Source organism: Haliaeetus albicilla, chromosome 17, assembly GCF_947461875.1.
Source record: "Haliaeetus albicilla chromosome 17, bHalAlb1.1, whole genome shotgun sequence".
Lineage (NCBI taxonomy): Eukaryota > Metazoa > Chordata > Aves > Accipitriformes > Accipitridae > Haliaeetus > Haliaeetus albicilla.
Window position 1 is genome coordinate 26,972,783 of NC_091499.1, and position 20,694 is coordinate 26,993,476.

At 39.1% G+C, this 20,694-nt stretch overlaps 1 protein-coding gene across 2 annotated transcripts in view; it reads right to left on the bottom strand.

Moving 5' to 3' along the window:
• Window positions 1–20,694, bottom strand: part of MAN1A1 (mannosidase alpha class 1A member 1) — a 149,743-nt gene that overhangs the window by 58,542 nt on the left and 70,507 nt on the right. For both annotated transcript variants that reach the window (XM_069805137.1, XM_069805138.1), the window contains exon 5: window positions 5,888–5,982. In XM_069805137.1, coding sequence (XP_069661238.1) covers window positions 5,888–5,982 — 95 coding nt within the window. The remainder of the gene's footprint in view (window positions 1–5,887; window positions 5,983–20,694) is intronic.

Below are 20,694 nucleotides of genomic sequence, written 5' to 3' on the forward strand. Positions count from 1 at the left end.
TTGTCCTTGTCACTAGTTACATATAAATTAGGATGGAATTCATTTCCTCAACTCAAAAAGTTAGTTCTTTCAATTACTTGCCTAAGGTCTTCTTCAGTCAATGGAAAGAGATCAGTATCTCTACAATGCAAATCATTCTATGCCAAAACGTATGTTTAACACCAGACAAATAATTTTTATGTAAGTAAAGTTCAGCTAGGATTTATCTCTTTGCATCCAGTGCTAATACAAATAAATCCACACTGTGATCCAAACGCCTGAAGGAAAAAGTCTGGTTTCAATTGGTCTGTTTTGCTACAGGGGAAATCTCTGTGTTTAACTCAATATTCAAATCCTTTTTGTTATTATTACCACTTTATTACATCAGTGGAGCATTTGCCAAAACCACATGCACAAAGCCTTTAAGTGTGCAAACTAAACTACTTTTAGCGCTTTTTCCTTAGGTAGTTTTGATTTCTTCCTCTAAAACTATGCCCATGTTAGACAGAAGGGATAAAATTGAAGATTCCATCTAAACACAACTTCTGCATGACAAACTGTGCAGACAATGCAGGTTTTTCCTCTTTAAAACCCCTTTAAAAAACAGATTTATTTTTGCCAGAGACAGTCAAATTTAAGAACAAGCTTTATTTAACTCCGTAGTCTTTTTTTTTTTTAATTTAGTTTAGACACTAGAGTTAATAGTGCAAACCAGAAAATTTAAATTAGCCTTCCTGATTGACTCTCTGCAACAAAGTGCTTGTTGAGTCACTAGGACAAGTAAAAGCATGAACAACTAATTCTGTTAAAGAATATAATATCACACAAACAATTTGATGCCTAGGAAGATTTTGCAAAATAATGCAACAATCACATTACAGGCATTTCTGATAGTGTAAGTGGGGGAATTAAACTATCCAATTACTGAATTTATGTGTTTGGATCCCTTCTTCCTTATATTTTCAAACTTTCTCAATGCATTAAGATTCCTTTACAAACTGTAAAGGAATACACTCTTAAATGCTTTGATTATGATGTTTTGGAAGCAGTCCCAGAACTCAGAGAGAACCGTTCTGTTATATACTAAAATCTTTTCTTAGGAATACTAGAGTTTTTCTCATGAGGTAGCACACTGAAGACATTTTGAAGGCCATCTATTCCTCAAGTGATTTAGGCCCGTGAGACCTGAAACATGTTTGGAATTTGGGAACTACTTTTAAACTTTAAAATAATTTCAAGCAAATTTTGTTGGCTAAAGAGGAACATTTCATACCTTGGCAGTTGGATAATCAGCCACGTTTCCTCCTAGGCAGAAGGTGCTGAGAGATAAGCTCCTTTAAATGCCTGCAACCTAAAATACTGCCAGTACTCTGAAATACCAGAGCATGTGCCCCAGAAGAGAAGAGCACCTGTGCCTGTGTCACCCTGGCAGACACCGTGGCATTTTAGCATTCACATCCCTCTCCAAAGCAGCCAGGCTCTGTTGGGCAAGCCATCCTGCTTGGCACTACTGTCCTGGAACAGGAATCTTAGCTGGGGGTAAAAATTAAAGCATTCAAAATAAAAAACCTACGCGTATATTTTTCCTCATTATTTTCTTTTTTTTCCAAGTAATGTGAGAGAAAAGATTGGTTTTGAAGCTGTGCTGTGGGTGTATCTTGTTCTGAATCCATACTGTGGCTCTGAGGGCTCAGTAGCTCCAAGAAACTTTTGTTCAAACATTGAATGCTTTGAGGCCTGGAAAGGCCTTTGGCATAACTTAAATATGTTGTACAAAATGCAGTGACTTAAAAAATAGTAATAATTTTAATTTAAAAAAAAAGTCAAGAGAGGACCTTGCTTTAAAATCATGCTAATGTCCTACATACTGCAGTTTTGTCAGTTCCATCCTCAGTTACCTACAAATGAGTAACTACTTTATTTAAACAATTTAAAAGGCCTCTGCTATCTCACTTCATAAAATATGTAATATTGAATTCAACTCAGGTCCACTGTTAATGTCCAATCAATGTTAAAATGTGAAAGGCAAAGAATTCTGAGCTGATATCAGGCACAGTAAACATTTTACATTTCTGAGTAAACCATACCACTCCCTGTAGTTTGATTTTAATACAAATTAGTCAGATTTACTTCAAACTCCTCCTTTTTGACTTCTGTTAAGCTTCCCTGCTCTGACACACTCCACCCATACCTCACAACTTTTCCTTCTATACAGAACTTCCCATGGTCCCTATAACCATAAATGCGTACATAATTTACTTTTGTCACTGAGCCAGCGGAACAGGCACAGTATCCCCTTTAGCTACAACAACACTTGCAAACAGGCTGGACATCCAAAAAACCCATTTCCGGTTTGTTCTGTTTGCAGAAATAAAATTATTATTTACCCCAGTCAAAAACTTTTTCCTTAAGGTAAGACATAACTATTTTTCAAAGTTTCAGATGCACTTAAAGGTTATATGTTACATTAATTCTTCCTAAAAAGCCAGGCACCTTAATACCTAACAGTATTGCTACATCATAGCAAATAAAGGATAATAAATAACCTTAAAACAACTATTCAACTGGTCAATGTACAGAGAGCAAACATTTTATGGAAAATATTTTCTTTCATATAAGGATGCTTCTGGGTTGCTTACTAGAAAGTAGTAATGTGGTCTTACTGGAACTAATACTGACTAAAAAAAAAAAATACAGGTCTGCTTTTCAAGGGGGAAAAAGTGACATAAAGAGACAATTTCCATCAAAAAATGAAATAATATTGTACAGGATCTTATACTCCTGACTGATCCAATAGACTAACAACAATCTGGGTTCACAGCTGGGTGTCATCCCATAAACACAAGCCCTATACAGCTTCCTTTTCAATAGTTACAGGGGTAAAAATAAATAGAAACAATAAAAGGTTACTTGATCTTGCAAACATGATGCAAGCTGGATATTTGTTAAGATTAATTAACTCACTGAGAGAGTTATAATTTCAGGGTTTTTCTTATTTCTATAATTCTGAGAGGCATATTACAGAAATACACAAGGAATCCGATGGCTCAGTCATAAATCACTTGACATTTTTAGAGAGAAAGGAAAATTAAAATTTTAGCATGAAGCAGCCAGATCGTCACAGCTCAGTGAGAGGAAAAATAAAGGATCATGAACTGGTGGTATTTTAAGAAGCTGTTATAGTTGGTGTTTTAGAAGTACTGAAGACTAAATATCTCAACAAAGGATTTGGGTGTGGGATGAAAATAAGTAAATAAATAAATAAATAAAAGCAGCTTTGCCAGCTTGTGCTCCTTATCTCCAAAAGAAGACTCAAGCCTATCTGTCAAGCAACCACCGCTTCATACCCATTCTCCCTCTGCAGCCTCTCTTTGTGCCAGCGTTTTCAGCCAGAATAGTCAACAAGTGTTATACAACACTGGTTACTCAAATAAGCAAGTGAGCCGTAAAAGGAACTTCAAATTTGGCAGTATGAGCAGAAGTGAAAAACATGCTGAAGATGAACTGAAGATACAGAGCAATATCAAGAACATCAGAAATATGGAAATGCGACTGAAACATTTAGAAGGAAAGAAAAGGAGATCCCAGTACAAACTACTAATCTAATTATTTAAAATGTACTTCAGAGACAAAAGGAAATTTTACAAACACACTCAAGAATTGGCTAATAATTTTAGCTGAAGAATAGTACAGTGAACTTTTAAATGTATTTGATAATTAAGGTTCCATAAATAAGACAGTAAGTGTCCCATGGTCATTAAGTCGTGAGGAAAGCAGCAGGATGAAGAAAAACAACGGAGAAGAGCAAGAGTACAAGACTTCAGGTGGATGCCTTCGGTATGTAAGGACACACTCGGACAAAAGCACATATATATGTTTACACACAGAGGCATGCAAGGAGAGAGCAAGTCTGGCTATGATGATACAGGATGAGCAGAGAAAACAAACTATTCTGTGAAGAACACTTGCATAGTGAAACAAATATCCAGCTCATCTGTTGATCCAAAAATAGACATTTAAAAATAACCACTGACACCCACAATCTATTGGGAGTGTTCTCCAATTTGAAGCATAAATCAAAATAAAATCAAATAAAATACTAATCAGAAATGAGGCGTATTAGATCTGTAATATATGCAGGCTTCAGTGGCTTAGCATTTCCTAAGCCTGGATGACAGCGTATTTGTTTACGCACAGTATTATGGAAGAGTCATCTATTGAAGGTCAAACCTAGACAGATGTGCAAGGATTCAGAATGAATAACCAAGAACGCAGCATTTAATGTGAGTTTTTCTGCCATAGCAAAGGAAGTTATCTCGGCAGAGGAGATCTTCCACTTTGGTGCCAGATAAGAAATTAATCCCTTCTGCATTACCCCCTTTAGTGTTTGTGGCTGACATTTGTAGTGCACCACAGCAGTTGTTGTGAGAAGCTGGGAACGGAACCATAAAGACCTACCACAGAATTTGAACTATTTGCAAAAAACATTGATATATTTAGTTGATAAGCAGGGATTTAGATAAGGCCTAAATATAAGACAAATTTTTAGCCTAAATACCTTAAATATGTTTACATATGGTATGTAGAATAAGGTACTGTTGTGTTGCAATTACAAACGTACGCTAGGGTTTTGTACTCAGAAGTTTTTGTAACAGCTTAAAAACAAATAACTGACAAACCTCAACTTGTTGTGCTACTGAACGCATGCAGAACTCATTAAAGTCTGTTGAGAAGAAATGATTAGCGTGCGTGTAAGTAACCAGCCAAAGTCCAAAGCTCATCCCCAGGCAGCAGTTAGTCAGCCCCTTCAATGATAAGAAAGTTCAGGAGGCACTACCTCCCGCCTGCTCCCGCACACGGACGCGTTTTTTGCCTCCTGCCTCGCTTCTGTTTGAAAGGAAAGTGGAAGATAAGCCTGTCTGAACTGACATACCAGATGTTTCTGTAGGACTGGCTCTGAGCAGTGTACTGGGAAGCCTGAAGCAACCACAGCCAACCAAGCAACCATGCCAATGCGCGTCCCACCGTGGGGAAAAGGTGTCCCCATAAATACGGATCAAGCAGCGAACAGTGGAAGATGCTGACCGTCGAGGAGGGAATCATGCAAAAAACCACAACACAACACCAATACACGTACGTGTGAAATTCTTCTTGACTCACTTCCTTGTGACGGGTGGTGCTGGGGTTTATGCGCAGCATGAAGAAAGCTGATGTGTCCTTACGAATACACAAATATAGCCCACAGGTATAACTTTCAATATTCTTCCCTAGGCAGTGCAAAGAAACCCATCTTCTTTACCAGCACAGTATCGCTGCTAGCAGACGAAGGAATTGCTGACATCTGTCTGGAGTCCGATACTGGAGGCCAGCGGGACTCGAGGAGAGCACGCGTCTCCTACAGCAAACGCGCAGCTGCCTTCAAACCACAACCGGCCAAAGCAAAACCACGCCTGGGGAGAGGGCGCAGAACAGCGACTCTCTTGCAGCAGGTATTGCTCTTGTGTCCTGATACGAAGGACACGCTGATACTACATTTGAGAGCGGGTAAAAATAAGAGCACAAAGTGGCTGGAAGCCTTATCCTTTCAGAGCATCACGTGCCCTTTTGCTCCTACCCTACCTATAACAACACTAAAAGCAATGAAGGATTTCAGGAAAAGTGATGAGCAGTATACTAACTGACAAAAAAGCAGCCGGTTCTGAGATGAATAAATGTATTTCTATATGCATTCTTGTGCGTACAATGTATATCTACTTAAATTTCCCAATTTAAACTGTAGAACCAAGGATCTTATGTCAACTTTTACCTAGCTGGAAAAACTGTGCAGCAATTGTAATAGTTCTGTGGTGAAGATGGTTTCAACGTAACTTTTTTATATGCTCTAGTCACCAAAAAGCAGTTGTTTTACCTCTTGATATTGAGCAATGCCCAAGGTATCCCAGTGGGAGTGTTGAAAGCAGGTAGCAATTTCTCTCCAAGCTCCACTGCCTTTTTTCGGAAAACCTGGAAGTTAAGAAGAAACGAAGTGTTGGAAAACGCACTAAATTCATTTAGAGAATACCATTACGGAGCGTATAGTGCAAGTCATCTCAGCACTACGAAGCGTCCCTGCTTTTTTAGAGTGACACCGAAGGAATGAAGTAGCACATCCCATTTTCCATGACGCACAGTGACGGGAGAACTCAAATCACACAGCGACGATGCCCAGACGACCTGCGTCTGGCACGACCGGCATCAAGCCCGAGACGTCAGCGGAGCCAGACCCGCTCCGGTTTGCACAGAGCTGCTCGCCGGGTGCTCCGGGTTCAGGGAGGGAGGAGAAGGGCTGCTGGATCCAGGCTGGCTCCCCGGCAGCTCCCTGCGCCGAGCGACAGACACCTCCTCCCGGAGCGGCGCAGATGCTGCTGCAGAAACGTCGCCTTTGCTCCGTGGGAGGTTTATTAGCGGTGGCTCAGTGGGCCGTGGGAACCCGGGCTGGATTGCCATGTACCTGCTGTACTGCAAAAATATGCAGCACAGGAGATCTGCGGCAAAAACACATACACACCCCCCAACAAAAAAAAATTAAAAAATATATATTTTATTTTTTTTTCCCAGCACCACAGTCTTTATGGACTCAGGTGGCTTATACCCAGATGGTATCGATGCCATGATTAATCCAAAAATTGGAATATACCCCTACAGATAACTGAGACTTAACTAATCTTTAGCATCTAAAGAGTTTCAGCTTTCATCTTAAAAACAAGAAGCAGAAAGACCCCAGATGCTTAACATGTGCCCACAAGAATGACAAAAATATAACACCAGGAACTTTTATGTCCAAAGTAACAGTTACAAAGCCAGAACAAAGAAGATTTTGCTCTCCTTCAAGTGCCAGCTCGGCTCAGGTTACATTAACCTGACTTTTTGAGCAGCGAGTGCTCTAGTAAGAGAGTTTTTAATTAGAAGCAATACTGTTCCAACTTAAATATAGAAACCTATTTAGTAATTTCAATATGTGGATGTTCAAGGCCTATTTGCTTGGAATTACACTGGGATCCTGCGCAACACTGAAAGGGATTATCCCAGGTGTAGTAGCCAAAATAGCAAAGTCACCTTCATCGTTCTCTCTTTCTAATAACGGCTCCCTTCAATGCATTTTTTTTCCCCTCAGACATATTTATGATGAATTTTTATTTATTTATGTATTAGAAATCAACTTGTACATCTGATGCATCTCATGGTGTAGCCAAGTACAGCACAGCAAATTTTGGAGAAGGAAAAAGAAAAATGCATATATGTTTATTTGGATACATAAAGACATTTGCTGGTCAAAACGAGGTAATGATGAAATTTCTTTCCACACAAATAAAATACAATTTATAAAATCCCACTTTCTAAAAGCCACCTTGAGGAAAGGTTTTTCTTACTAAAAAAATATGTGACCAGGAGAGAATATAAAACTCTGGGATAATCACGTTACCATAAGGAAGCTCCAGTCTACCCCACAGTCTCTTCATATGACACGGATCTCAAGATTTCTGTGACAGCAGTCCAAGATTTAGCATTACAGTACAAGATATTTTGAGGGAGGTTAAGCAATTTGAAGCCAAATTATGGCTGGAGTCAGAAAACTTTTTCGAGTGGATTGCATGGGAGCACTAGGAGAAACTCGAAGCAAGGCAGCAGGGAAAACAATTTGCTTGGAAATCCCTTCATAATCCATGTTATTTCTGACTTCCCGGTTTACCAATTGTGTGGATTCTGCTGAGAATTAGTTACGGATTTGTGATCTTCATCCAGCACGTAATTCAGTCTCCCCAAGGGTTAAAACCTTTGAGGGACACTCAGAAACAGCTGGTGCAGAACATAATTATCTCTTAGTAGACCTCCTTGAGAGGAGCAAGCGGCAGTAATCCCACCAGGAGCACACAAGCTTTCCCCTCCTTACCTACGCAGCCACATTTTTCACCTTGGTCTGTTGAACCCAAACCCCTGCTTTGCTCTTTCAGGACAAGGGAGGCCTCCCCAGCCTTTCACAACGTACGGTGCGATCAACTCATCAGCTTACTTTAGCATCTCTGCCCCGAAACACCGGAGTATTAACAGGAGAGCAGTCACTATGACCCCCCTCAAGCGATGGGCACACAAGGACCCCGAATTTCTATAGAAGCATCTGCTGTGCAGCATAAACCCCTGCCTTTTGCCATATGCAAAGGGGGTAGATATTTTATTTTATGGAATGTGGTTAAAGGTGCCAAATGTACTCTTTTTAGATGCGTATTTAACGACAAGAGATCTCCCTTTCAAAAAGCACGTAGATATGTAACCACAGCAGTGGCAGCAAGGCTCAGTAACTGCTGTACCTTACAGGCTGTATTAATCCTTCATCATTAAAAAGATTACATGCAAGCTCAGAAAGAGGTCTGTTACAATAATTGCTTCTGGACAAAAATGTGACATTTTAGTATCTTAATTAAAGATTCGATGTACAGCGATAATGCTTTACTTTCAAATATTTCTACCAACTCTCACATATTTTTTCAATTCTATTGTATTTCTTTTATAAAGTAACAGCCCAATTTCTTTCAAAATAGAATTGCCTACTTCATGGAAATGTAAAAAATAACAGTTATCAAAAAATAAACACATCCAATATGAAGCAGTAAGGAAATATTGTTCCACATATGGATATGCAAGGAAAATGTAATTCACTCCTGATAAGGACAGTGCTCTGAACACCAAAATGGGAACCAACGTTGTCCAAAATGCACCTCTTCCAATGTAGTAAACAATTTTCCTAGTAGGCAACCATTATACAACTTTGGAACAAGTCTTGAGGTGAAGGTGCACTTCTTGTTTACAAGAGAATTTCAACAGGTTATTACTAATGCATGCTAGTGATTTTCCTTCCCCTTCCAAAGTTACGAAAAAGCCAACTATGGACGTTATCCAATTCTACCTCCAGGGTAATTTAACATGGCTGAACAACTGACTGCTAATCACTAGCTTATACGTAGAACAGTATAGGCAAAAATGACAAGAATACAACAACCCCTCTGAATGACCGAACACAATAAATAGCAACTTCCCGCAGCAAAATTATGCTCTTTTGGAAAGGGTAAAAGGGTGAAGATTAATAAAGGAACCACTTTATTTCTCAATTTGCAGCTTTAGCAGTTAAAAAATAATAATAGGAAAAGTGGGTGTTGTTAATTATTGCACACCATCCACAGTCTTCACTGTATTTTTCTTTTGCAGAAACATCTAATATTGGACAAGAAATAAATATCATACAGGGTAAGGTATTTTTTCGGATAATAAAAGTAAATAAACAATAGAAGCTTCTACTTAATATCTCTATTGCTGACATGAATTTCAACTTTTTGCTAAGCCCTAATCTCTCCCAACTATTGCTCAGTAAAGTCATTTTTTGGCAACCAGAAAGTATGACAGCCATTACGGAGATGCACAGAGTAAAGGCAGAAATGACAAGAGCACAAAAACGAGAGACATTATGTATAATAAAGGAAAAGATCTACAGCAAAATTTGCCATCCCAGTGGTTATCTTTAGAGGCTCGAGGACTTCTCCCGGCCTCCTCCTCATGGATGCTGAGCCAGCAGTAACGAAGGCTTACTTACAACAAGTATTCCATCAGGATCAGGCCTGGCAGAAGCCATTGCAGCCCCATGCCTGCACCCACCCTTCAGCCCACATTTAGTACTCATGGTTTAAATATTTACCTACAAGTCTAAACATCTACAAACCACTCCCAAGAACCCCATGACTCGCTCCACGGTTCTATCGTATCCAGACTGCACACTTTTTAAGGAAGAGGGACTGTGGAGTTATTTACCTGACATATCAGCTGTCCCTTCATCAGTAAGCCACTGTCATCAATCCCTTCTTTTAAATTGAGGATTCAGAGGAAAGTACCATGGCTACCTTTAAAAAACAACCAAACCACTAAAAAGGGCACTGACATTTAACTCAGCTAGATACTACATGTCGTGGTTTAACCCCAGCCAGCAAGTAAGCATCCCGGTGTGGGATATACTGGGCATGACATCACATGGCATGGAATGTCCCTTTGGCCAGTTTGGGTCAGGTGCCCTGGCTGTGTCCCCTCCCAACTTGTTGTGCGCCTCCAGCTTTCTCGCTGGCTGGGCAGCAGAAGCTGAAAACCCCTTGACTTTAGACTAAACACTACTTAGCAACAACTGAAAACATCAGTGCCATCAACATTCTTCTCATACGTAACTCAAAACCATAGCACTGTACCAGCTACTAGGAAAACAACCAACTCTATCCCGGCCAAAACCAGGACGCTACACTACAACAAAGAAACTTATTCTAAGTGAAGCACAGCAATTTAGGGAAGAAAATGATAATTGAAACCAGTCAGAAACACATGATCAGCGTGTAATGCTATAAAGTTTGGTAGGATCCTGAATACTTTCCCAAGCATTTCTCTCCAACCTAATTTTTCCCAGAAGACAGATTTTGGATGTGAGAGAAACCTTCTTTTTAAACTCAAAGTATTACTAACATTTTTTAAAAGGTTTATGTAAGATCTCTAACAAACTTGTATGATACTGATTCACACTGTGTGAAGGTCCTGTGTAAGGAGGACTCCTCCGTGGAATAAGTACACAGACTCCTTCACACTCTGCAGTCCTACTCATAATTAAAATTAGCACTAAAGCAAATTAGATACTTACTATAGTCATATAATAGATTAGACAGAAGATAGAGTTACTACATTTTCTACTGAGATCTCTGTTTATATTAGCAGGCTGTGAATTGTTAGTTAAAATAAGCTCAATGCTCAGTAAAGCAGCACCTTCCTTGTTCTTTTGAGTTACCAAGCTCAAGTGCCTTACAAACACAAAAGTCACTCCAAACCATCACCATTACTCCAAGCCAGCAATTTATTGAACAACATTTGAGTAAGCAGCAACACGTAAACAAGAAACCCACCTCGCTGCTGCGCACACTCGGCTTTCCTCTTACTGTTTGTTCATTCCACAGGCAACACACATACCAAGCCAGGGAGCAAAACATTATTTTTTCACTCCATTAGATGTTCTTGATTGTTTTTTAAATACATATAAATATTTTTGGTCATCATAAGAGAGAACAAACTAACTTGGGAACTTCCCCTACCACACAACCACTGCACAGGCTGCTAGGAGATATGCTTTTGTACAACACCATACCGATGCACGTTGTGATTCCCAGTGCCAAAAGTCATCCGCTCCCTCAGGAACTACAATCTGCATCTTTCATTCTAGTAGGACTATTACTGGAAAAGGTAAGAAAAGCAACCACATTTACATATACAGTAGTTCCATCAGCAGTTTTCCTACAGTAACTGGTTTTCTAATAAAAATTTCCTGATTTCTCTCAAATGTGACCTTAACTCAGTGAAGCACTCTTGCTTAGAAAAGCAGTTTGGGTATGAGGTTTTTTGGTTCTGCTTACTTTGTGCCACTGATGCAAATGTAGAGGTTTTGGATGTGAATGAGGACACAGACACAAACTTTGAATGAAAAAGAAGTTGTGAATTTAATGAACCAAGTTTTCCAAATACCCACTTAATTTAAAGTAGTTATTTGCATTCTCTACACAACCTTGTGGTATGCAGATATCCAAAGTGTGTTTTATGATTTTTTTTTAATGGCTTTAGAGAAGAAGTCTTTTTCTTTTAAAAGAGATCGTTAAAAGAGGTCATACATCCAGAACTGCGTTGCTCATGTTAGAAGACTCAATCCCAAAATCAATCAGATTTTGCAGACTCTTGTGTCCATTATCAAATCTTATTAGGGAAAACAGAAAAATGAGGATCTGCCTGCAAAAATGGAACCACAGGGCTAAAACCAGAGTTGTCATCTGGTGAGCACTGACTTTCATTATAGTGTAAGAATGTTCTCTCCTCTGGGAAAACAAAAAAACATTTCCTCTGGCTGGAATGACAAACCCCTTTGAAAACGTTAGATTACCTCATCATAGATTTAATTGTTGTTGCTAACCAGGAAGAAAAGAAAACACAGGAAACAAAGAAATATCTTAGAATTGCGTATGAGGCACATCTAATTGAAAAAGAGTATAACATGGTACAATATCATAAATTAAAGAACAGCCAGAATTCTGCCTTAAAAAGTCCTCCATACAAGTGAAACCAGAAGTTAAATTTTAACATCAGAGGAAAAAAATCCTATGCTGGGGTTTTTGGTGTGGGTTTTTTTTTTTTTTTCCAATTGACAAAGACATTTTCTCCACATTTTTAATTTTGTCAAATTAAGCATTTTTCATTTTTGTTTTATATTTACAGACAGAAACTGACAAGCCACTAAGTAAGATTTATTGCTTTCTTTCCTGTACCTGACTGCCTTTCCCAGTAGGGTAAGGAATGAATATTTCAGTGCAAAAGCAGGAAACAAGAGCAGAAAAATGAACAGGGACAGGCCACTTTGCTGCTCTTCAGAACACTGAATAGAAATCCTTTCAGTGTAACAAATGTTGATTTAGGTTTAAAGTGATCTGCTAACAAAAGAGAACTCTCTTAGAAGAACTTGTTCCAATACCTTCTTTGCTGAAAGACAATCCAGGATTTTTGCTATGTTTGCATTTGTTTTATTTTTAGAATGAAAGATTAGAAATGCTACAAAAATTGTGGCACTCCACCTGACATACCAGAGTACTTGAAATAGCGTACGCTGAATTCTTCCACTATCTTCAATACCAAGCGATATCATGTTTAAGCATCATATTATTTGAAACCATTTCCTATAACATATTTTCAGTGTTTATGACACCTGGATAAGTTACCCAGCTGCTGGCATTAATTCAGCAGCAATTAGTGCTTTTACAATTACTGTCACCTTGACACTAGCAGGTGGTTTTTTGAGTTTAATTTCATTCAGTCCTCACTTACTCCTGGCTGAGCCAAGTCAGTTATGAATTATCTGTGCTACAAGGTGAGAAGACAGTTAATAACATTTCTGAAAACAAGTGTTGGAGGCAGTCACGCCAATGTGGTAACCAGCACCAACAGAAGGAGCCCACTTAGGTGCCCAAACCAACCCCCCCAACAGGGACATCCCAGGCACGGCCAGCCCGGACAGTGAAGAGCTGACCATACTCTGGAAATTTAAATTGGCACCAATTCTGTAAAAGCACCATGAAGGAAACAATGTCTCCCTTAGCTCCTTTACAGAGCGTGGTTTGTCACACCTTCATATTGAGAATATTGACCGGACAGAGCAGCATTTTATTTTATTGAGAATTTAAATAAGTCACCCCCCTCCCTGGAGATGAGCAAAATGCAACTGGTCGGGTTTCTATCCCATCGGGATGCCGGCAGAGGGAGCACAAATTAAGCTGTTACACGGCACAGCTCTGGGGCATCTTGGGGTTAGATGTCAGAAACCCCAGGAAAAGGACTAAATTAAAGAAAAAAAACAAAAACAAAAACAAAACCAACTTAGTTTGGTAAATAATCTCGGATGCTCCCCTCTCATTAACATTCTCAAAGCAGCACTAGTTTTCATACAAATCTCTCCCTCACACCTATAAACAATGTCATGGCTGTATAAAGCAGGAGGAATGTTTCATTTAAAAATCATGACAATCTGCAGCAACTCCCACAATCCTGCTCGGCATCTACTGTCATACAGTGCCAGGCTGGAACCTCTTAAAAGACAAATGGTTTTCAGTGGAAAGAGCCTGGAAAATATAGACCCTGTAGTAAAAGGGGGCTTTCTGTCTCAATCTAAGCCTGGAACAGCCACAGGACAGTATTTATAACGAGATCTTCAGTATAGGAATCCAAAGCTTGTATTTGACACATCTGTGAGAGCGGCAGGCACTGGAGTGCTCAAACCTTGCGAAAACTCTTGGCACCCAAGATGACGTGGAGATTCAGGAAGGTGCACATAAGTTTCCAGCTTTTGAAAATCACGACTGTAGAACCTCCTTACTGGAGAGATTCAGGTTGCTTGTGGTATGTGTGAGCAACAACTCTCTCTCACCTGCAAACTGCTAAAGCAGTACGTGTCTTTCTCACAACGTGAGGAAATAACAAACATGGGTAAACTTTTAGATTTGTACTGCCCTTTCCAGAATACTCCAGTATGCTGGTCACCAGCTTGTAGAAGCAAATCCACTTTAAAAAGATGCTTATCACAAAAATTAGATTACATTTTGGGAAAAGAAAACAATTTAAAAAATCCCTTCTTTTATTCAATTAGCCCTTTCTGTTATGGTTTCACTGATGGCAAGAAAATTAATTTTCTTTTCTAGCTGATTATTGTACCAAAGAAGTCACATAGTACCATGAAGAGTCCCCCCTGCAGAAAAGGCTGTAGAGAACTTAATCAAATGGAAGTAACTGGATTAGTGAGAGATTTCCAGATTTAATCCAAACGTACACAGCAACAAGCACAAAACCCCTCAAGTTATCAGCAGTAGGCTAACACATGTAATTACTTCAGTAGTTTTTTTAACTAAAGAATTTCTAAAATAGATATATTGTATTTGAAAATCTTATTTTAGCAAGGCCAGTAATAAATGGTACAAACTGGCAGAAAGAAGTCAAGGCATAAAACAAAGAAATATTAATGTACAGTACCTTATACACATCTGACTTGCACTTTAAAATTGGAATGAAGGAAGGAATTGCTAACTGCAGAATTAAAAAAATCATAAAGGAAGAGTTTGTTCCAGTTATATTTAGTCACTTCCTTTTGTGCTGTTCATGTGTATTTGAGATTGCTTACACAGACAAACTCCAAGAACTATTTAACAGGAAGAACTCTGAGACCACAAGAGGAAAAGTAACTGCTAATTTATCCACTAATGTCAGAAAGCATTACTTTTTTTTAATGTTTATATATGCTTGTACAATTAAAAGCTTAGCTACAACCCATTAGTACCTGGAAAGCTAATGAACTGACCATTTAATAATATCTCTGTTGTGATAATTCAAGAGAAGGTGGTAATGAATGTAGTAAACTTTAACGATTGCCTGTAATAAAAGGAATTAGTTAGGTATAAAAGCGTTCGAGAATTCCTCACCCCAAACTCGGGGCAGCCTGAGTTAATTTTTCAAGAGATGCGATACACAGCATGCACAATGAGTAATGAGTTGGATTTGCTGCATATGTGCAGATCAACTGCACGCTGGCAGCTGGCTCCCGAGGCCCAAACCACAGGTAATAAGACTCATGCCTACAAAAGCTGGGCTCAAATCTTAAAATTCTGAAATCCCACACCACCCCAAATAAATAAATTATGAAACAGCTCAGTGTCAGTAAATCAGCATCAAAGATTTGGGATGCCAGTCTTGCGTCCTGTCAGCCACAGAAAGCCTGGAATCCCAGGTCTCCGGTCAAATAAAGCACGTGCTTCTAGCAAGGGCAGATGGCAAGCTAGCAGGCATTAAAACTGTCAGCAGCCCATGACGGAGGACTGAGCCCGCACCTAAGACTTAGGGGAAGCTTTAAATCTGTGTTTTTACCTGATATCCACATAACTGGAACAGGACATTAACCCACTATATAGGTATTAACACCATGGTATGTCCTGCTTTGAACATCAGGCAGCACTGTAAGGAGCACCATACAACTGCACAAGTGAAGGATCGACAGCCACTATCGCTAAAAAAACTCCTTCCCAAGACCCCTCCATCCCCAACAAAACACCCCCCCCTCAAACCTGCAGAAGTCCGATATTCAAATGCTTGGATGCTGGTGAGAGTCACTGTCAGCCCTAGAAGCAACTGGTAGACTAACACTGGGCAAGGATGTCAAGAGCACAAAATACGTCATGTATTTAGCACTTGGGTCTTCTACAGTTAAGGAAGATGATACATGTATTTGAAAATATGTTGGATGTAAGTAAATACGAATGGATTAAAAATATGGAATGTACAATGGAAACTCATTATATTGTGAAGCGATACAGAAAACATCTGGATGTCATCTTAGAGGTTTGTGGTTTTCCTGATTAAGGAAACAGCTGCCTTAGTAAAATTACTCATATCCACCAGTAATGAAGAGTATCTTTTAGCACAATTCCTCTGTTAAGCCAGAAGCATCTGCTTCCTAATTTTCTTTTTATTTAATCTTGTGTACCCAGCCCGAGTGCTGTAACAACAAATTTAAATAGCTGCCTCATTTTACATCTTGCAAGCTATCATATCTAAACAAAGAATAGCACTTTGCATATGAAACTCTCCTTTCAAGCAGGTGACCATTGAGAGGTGATTTGCAACACCATCTGTGTGAAAGCAGGGGGTGGGGTGGAGGAGCCTAATAAACTTTGCATGGTGAATCAATAATTACATCCTTAATGTAGCATAAAGTGCTAACAGAAGATTCATTCCCAGCCTTGTAAATTCGACTGGATCTTTTAATTCCGGTACCATTAAGTGATTTAGAGTGATGCCTTCACTCTAAAGTACGCTCCTAGACCACGGCGGCACACACAGAAAAGGCTGAAATCACTCTGTGTACATAAAGGATATTCTATTTGCTTTTTACTGTTAACTCAACAGCAAATGGAGAGCTGTTTGTTTCAGCCAGTGTTATGTGATACTTTTAAGTTTGTTCCAGCTGTTAATGGAAAGAGTTTTAAATGATGCTTATCAAATATACAAGTAAAACAACATGAACAAGATACTAAGTATGCCTACTTTAATTGTTCTTCTGCTCATTTTTTTTCTAACTTCATTTACTCACGTTAATATTTTGCTCCAATATCAGAATAACAGCTTAATGAAATGGCTCTCAACAGTTGGAATCAAAAGGGTCCTTGGATAAAAGAGTCCAAGGCCCAAGATCTCCCATGTTCTGCCATCTTCCTTGAACCGACCACTAGCCAATGGGTACCTGCAGAGCAAACCTGGTCAGCTCACCAAGCCAACGGAAAAAAAAAGAGCTACTCTTTTTGCTCTGGTCCCCCTCAAAAGGGCGGTCTTCCTGAATCACCGCATATCACTCAATCTGACACCAGCACAGGTATTTTAAGTCAGGTATCACTCAGAGGCCAGTCCTCAAATGGTTAAAATTTATACTGGCGACATCCTCAGACAAGGTAGCACAGAGTAGCTCTTCTCCACCCAGCTCAGGGTTTGTTCCTCCCGCAGGAGTTACTCCTACTGCTGTAGAGCAATTGTCATGGGTCTGCAGTGGTAGCACTGTGGCCCTAAGAAAAGAAAGTTTTCCTTTTCTCTGCTGTTTTCGCACAAAGGGCTCCAGATAGCCAAGGGGCTGTGTTTTTACGAAGCTATGAGTCAAAGTTCACAGAATCACAGAAGAGTTGAGGTTGGCGGGCACCTCTGGAGCTCATCTGGTCCAACCCCCCTGCTCAAGCAGGGCCACCACAGCCAGTTGCCCAGGACCACATCCAGACAGCTTCTGAATATCTCCAAGGATGGAGACTCCACAAGCTCTCCGGGCAACCTGTGCCAGTGCCTGGTCACCCTCATGGTAAAAAAGTGTTTCTTGGCGTTCAGAGGGAACCTCCCATGTTTCAGTTTCTGCTGGAAGTTATATATAGATGTTATATATATATTGTGGCATAGCATTACGGCATGTACAGGGCAGCGTCATAGTATAGTCCTAAGTGACTTTTGTCCAAGCTTTAGCTCCAGTAGACACTGCAACAAGCTATTTATCAACAAGAGTCTCCTCTTGTAAGGTAGTAGTGGCTTGCTTTAGAAAGAAGCAGTAAACTAATAATAACAATAACAAGAAGAACAAATAATAACTAGCAAACTACATGAAATGCAGGTGACGAAAGGATTAGGGCAAGGAACAAAGCAGGATAAGAATCCAAACTGACAGGTTTGAATACTCAAAGTTTTAAAAACAAGTCATGAGGTTGGGCACAGAATTACAGAGTTCCAGGCTTTATACAGTCTTCATTAAACACAAAAAGCTTAAGGAGTCTCATTTGCATTAAAGTTTACTCTAATGCCCTTTACAAGAGATCCTCTGTTCCTCTTCACACATGGGCAATTCCACTGACCATTAATTTGATGTGTTCATGCATACAAGAATAACAGATTAAAACCTACTCTTCTGGAGGTTTTTCTTCTACTCTTTAAACATGTATCAAATACAATGAGTATTCACTGAAAATTAATGTTGCATATTAAGGCTGTCCCATGTTTAAACAGTAAAGTGCTTCTTTTAATCATTATACTAGGATTTAAGCCAACACAGGAATTTCCAGATTTTGTGATCTCAGATACTAGAAGCATCATAAATACCTTAAAAAGTAAAATGATCACAAGTACAAAGACAGCGCCAACTGTCACTCTGTTAGATTTACAGCATGGATCACTTAGGAACAAGACATTTGATCATAAAACTCTCTCATTGATCTTTCTCTACCACCAGCAGCTACAGCTTCTGTTTCACTTTTACATATATGGAAAAGGAACCAAGAGTTTTATCTGTTCTAACCCTAATGTTTCAGTGGTTTCTCAGATTACAAGTAAACATTGATAACCGTCACAACTGCTAACATCGTAGAAACTACTTCTTTCATTTATTTTGGTAAATTCCATTAAAAACAATGGGATCCAGAAGGTGCCATTTGGGTAAATTCAGCTTGGATTTGCAACTGTGCAAACAGCTTAGCTTGACTCCATGACAGGTGAGTTTTGTAACACTAGCAGTTGCATTGATGATGCATTCCTAAGAAGTTATTTTTCAGGGGAGAGGAACATGTTAAAATTCAGCATGGTCTGCAGGTTCCTTCCTCCACAGGACCTCTGACACACCATCTAGCTGGCTTTTTATATGAGTAATGTAACAAGAAAAAACTTTTTGTACAGCAGCAAAAGATGATGATGGTTTCTTAACTCAGTGCATTCTTTCTTATTGTTGAGATTTCTCTGAAAGACATAGTCACTGAATTGTCTGATGAATAATGGGCACATCCAAAACGAGCCTAAATAAAGTGCTTGTGTATTTTCCTTAAATTAAGTATAAGAAATGTGAACTCTCTTGTAGTTCTTCTTATGTAAGCCAAACAGGAGGCTTCAAGAGAGAAGAACTATGATTTAAGAAGCTGCTTTTATGTTGTAAGTTAAATCATCAGGCAAGCTAATTCAATTCCTTTCTGTTTACTGTAAGACTATTTCTCTTACTGGACAAGCCATAAAACTAAAGTGACTAAACTACAAGAAGGCAAGCAGACATTTCCAATTCTTAAGAGTCAGAAACAAGTGCTCTGACTGAAGAGCAGTGCTGCCAGCAAGTCATAAATTTATGAACAATTCAACCGCTTCTCTGAATTCCCTGCAGTTAAAACTTTTTTTTTTACATTTAAACCTCAAAATCATTGCTATAATTAAGCAGCCATTAGATTAACAAGATTAACATTATTTTTAAACGCAGCGTATATTTGGAGGAAATAATGGTTACAAGTATTCCTAAAGATTTTTAGTATGCATATTAGCATATATAGGTACCATTACATTGCTTTCCATCCCCCCACTTCAAGCAAGGGGAAAGAAAAAAAAGACATAACAGTCGTGTAAACTCTTTCTGTTTTTACCAAAACTCATGACACGGCTTTAGCATCTTATTTTACTCTTTGAACACTTTGCATAGCCACTCCTAGAGAAAATACTTCACAAGTTTCACTAAATTGTTTTTATATTTGATGGTATGTAAATTAAAACATTACAGTATCTTAACTGTAATTTCAAGTTGGAACTAGATATAAAAAAAGTCTTAAAAGTATGATTTAGAAAAGGGGCATCTTAGCACCAGCTACACTCATTACTTCTATCACCAACTGTCATAGTCCATCAAGAAAAAATTGGTTGAGCACAGAGGAGTTCTTGCTATCTCAGTAAGCCTTTACTTTTAGCCTTGGGTCAGTTGATAACTGTATTAACTTAACACATAACCTTCAAGCAAATCAGAAAGGCTGATGGCATTTAACATCAGAGTAAGTCTGCCCAGATGTGCCGAGTACCAACCATCCTAAGTCTCCCGCACCAGTGTGGCAACATTTGCCCAGAGCATCTCAGCAGTTATTGATCTTGCCTGGAATCAAGAAGATTATTTGCTCTTCCCTCTAGAATATAAATGGAAATAAAAGCAACTCTGGAGAGAAAAGACTGAGCACAGACTGAGTGATGTTTGTAAGACGTACCCTACAAGCAGCAAATGCTGATGAGAAGGTTCAAGTTATTCACTGGTTTTCCATGATAAAAGGAAAAAGATTGAAATTGTCTGTATACTATGAATAGTGTTTTTTAAGAACAAGTTGGGGAAAATAGCATCCTTTAAGAAACATCATTGTGAGCTGCTGACTTTGTTCTGCAGCTGTTGGTTTGAAGAAAACAAAAAAGAGTTTTCAAAGAAAAATGGAAGAGAATGAAGTTCACAGCATATCCTTTTCACAAGATGATGCTGAGGATCTACTGGACTGTAAAATTATCTAGTCATGCTTGCAAAAATTAAGGACAGCTTGCCCCCCAAGGGACAACACAACTTTAAAGCACTAACTGGACTGAACCAGCTTCCAAAAAAACCTAGTGTGGTTATTTTGCTTAGCCTGCAAAAGCAGAAGACTGCCTAAAGGCTGAAGAAAAGAAACAAATCAGACACATCTAGCTCTTCAGATTAACCAGTTACAGAGCCTTTTCAGTAGTTCAATGCATCTGAATCATAAGAAACAACGGAACTGGCCCTCGATGCCAGAAGGA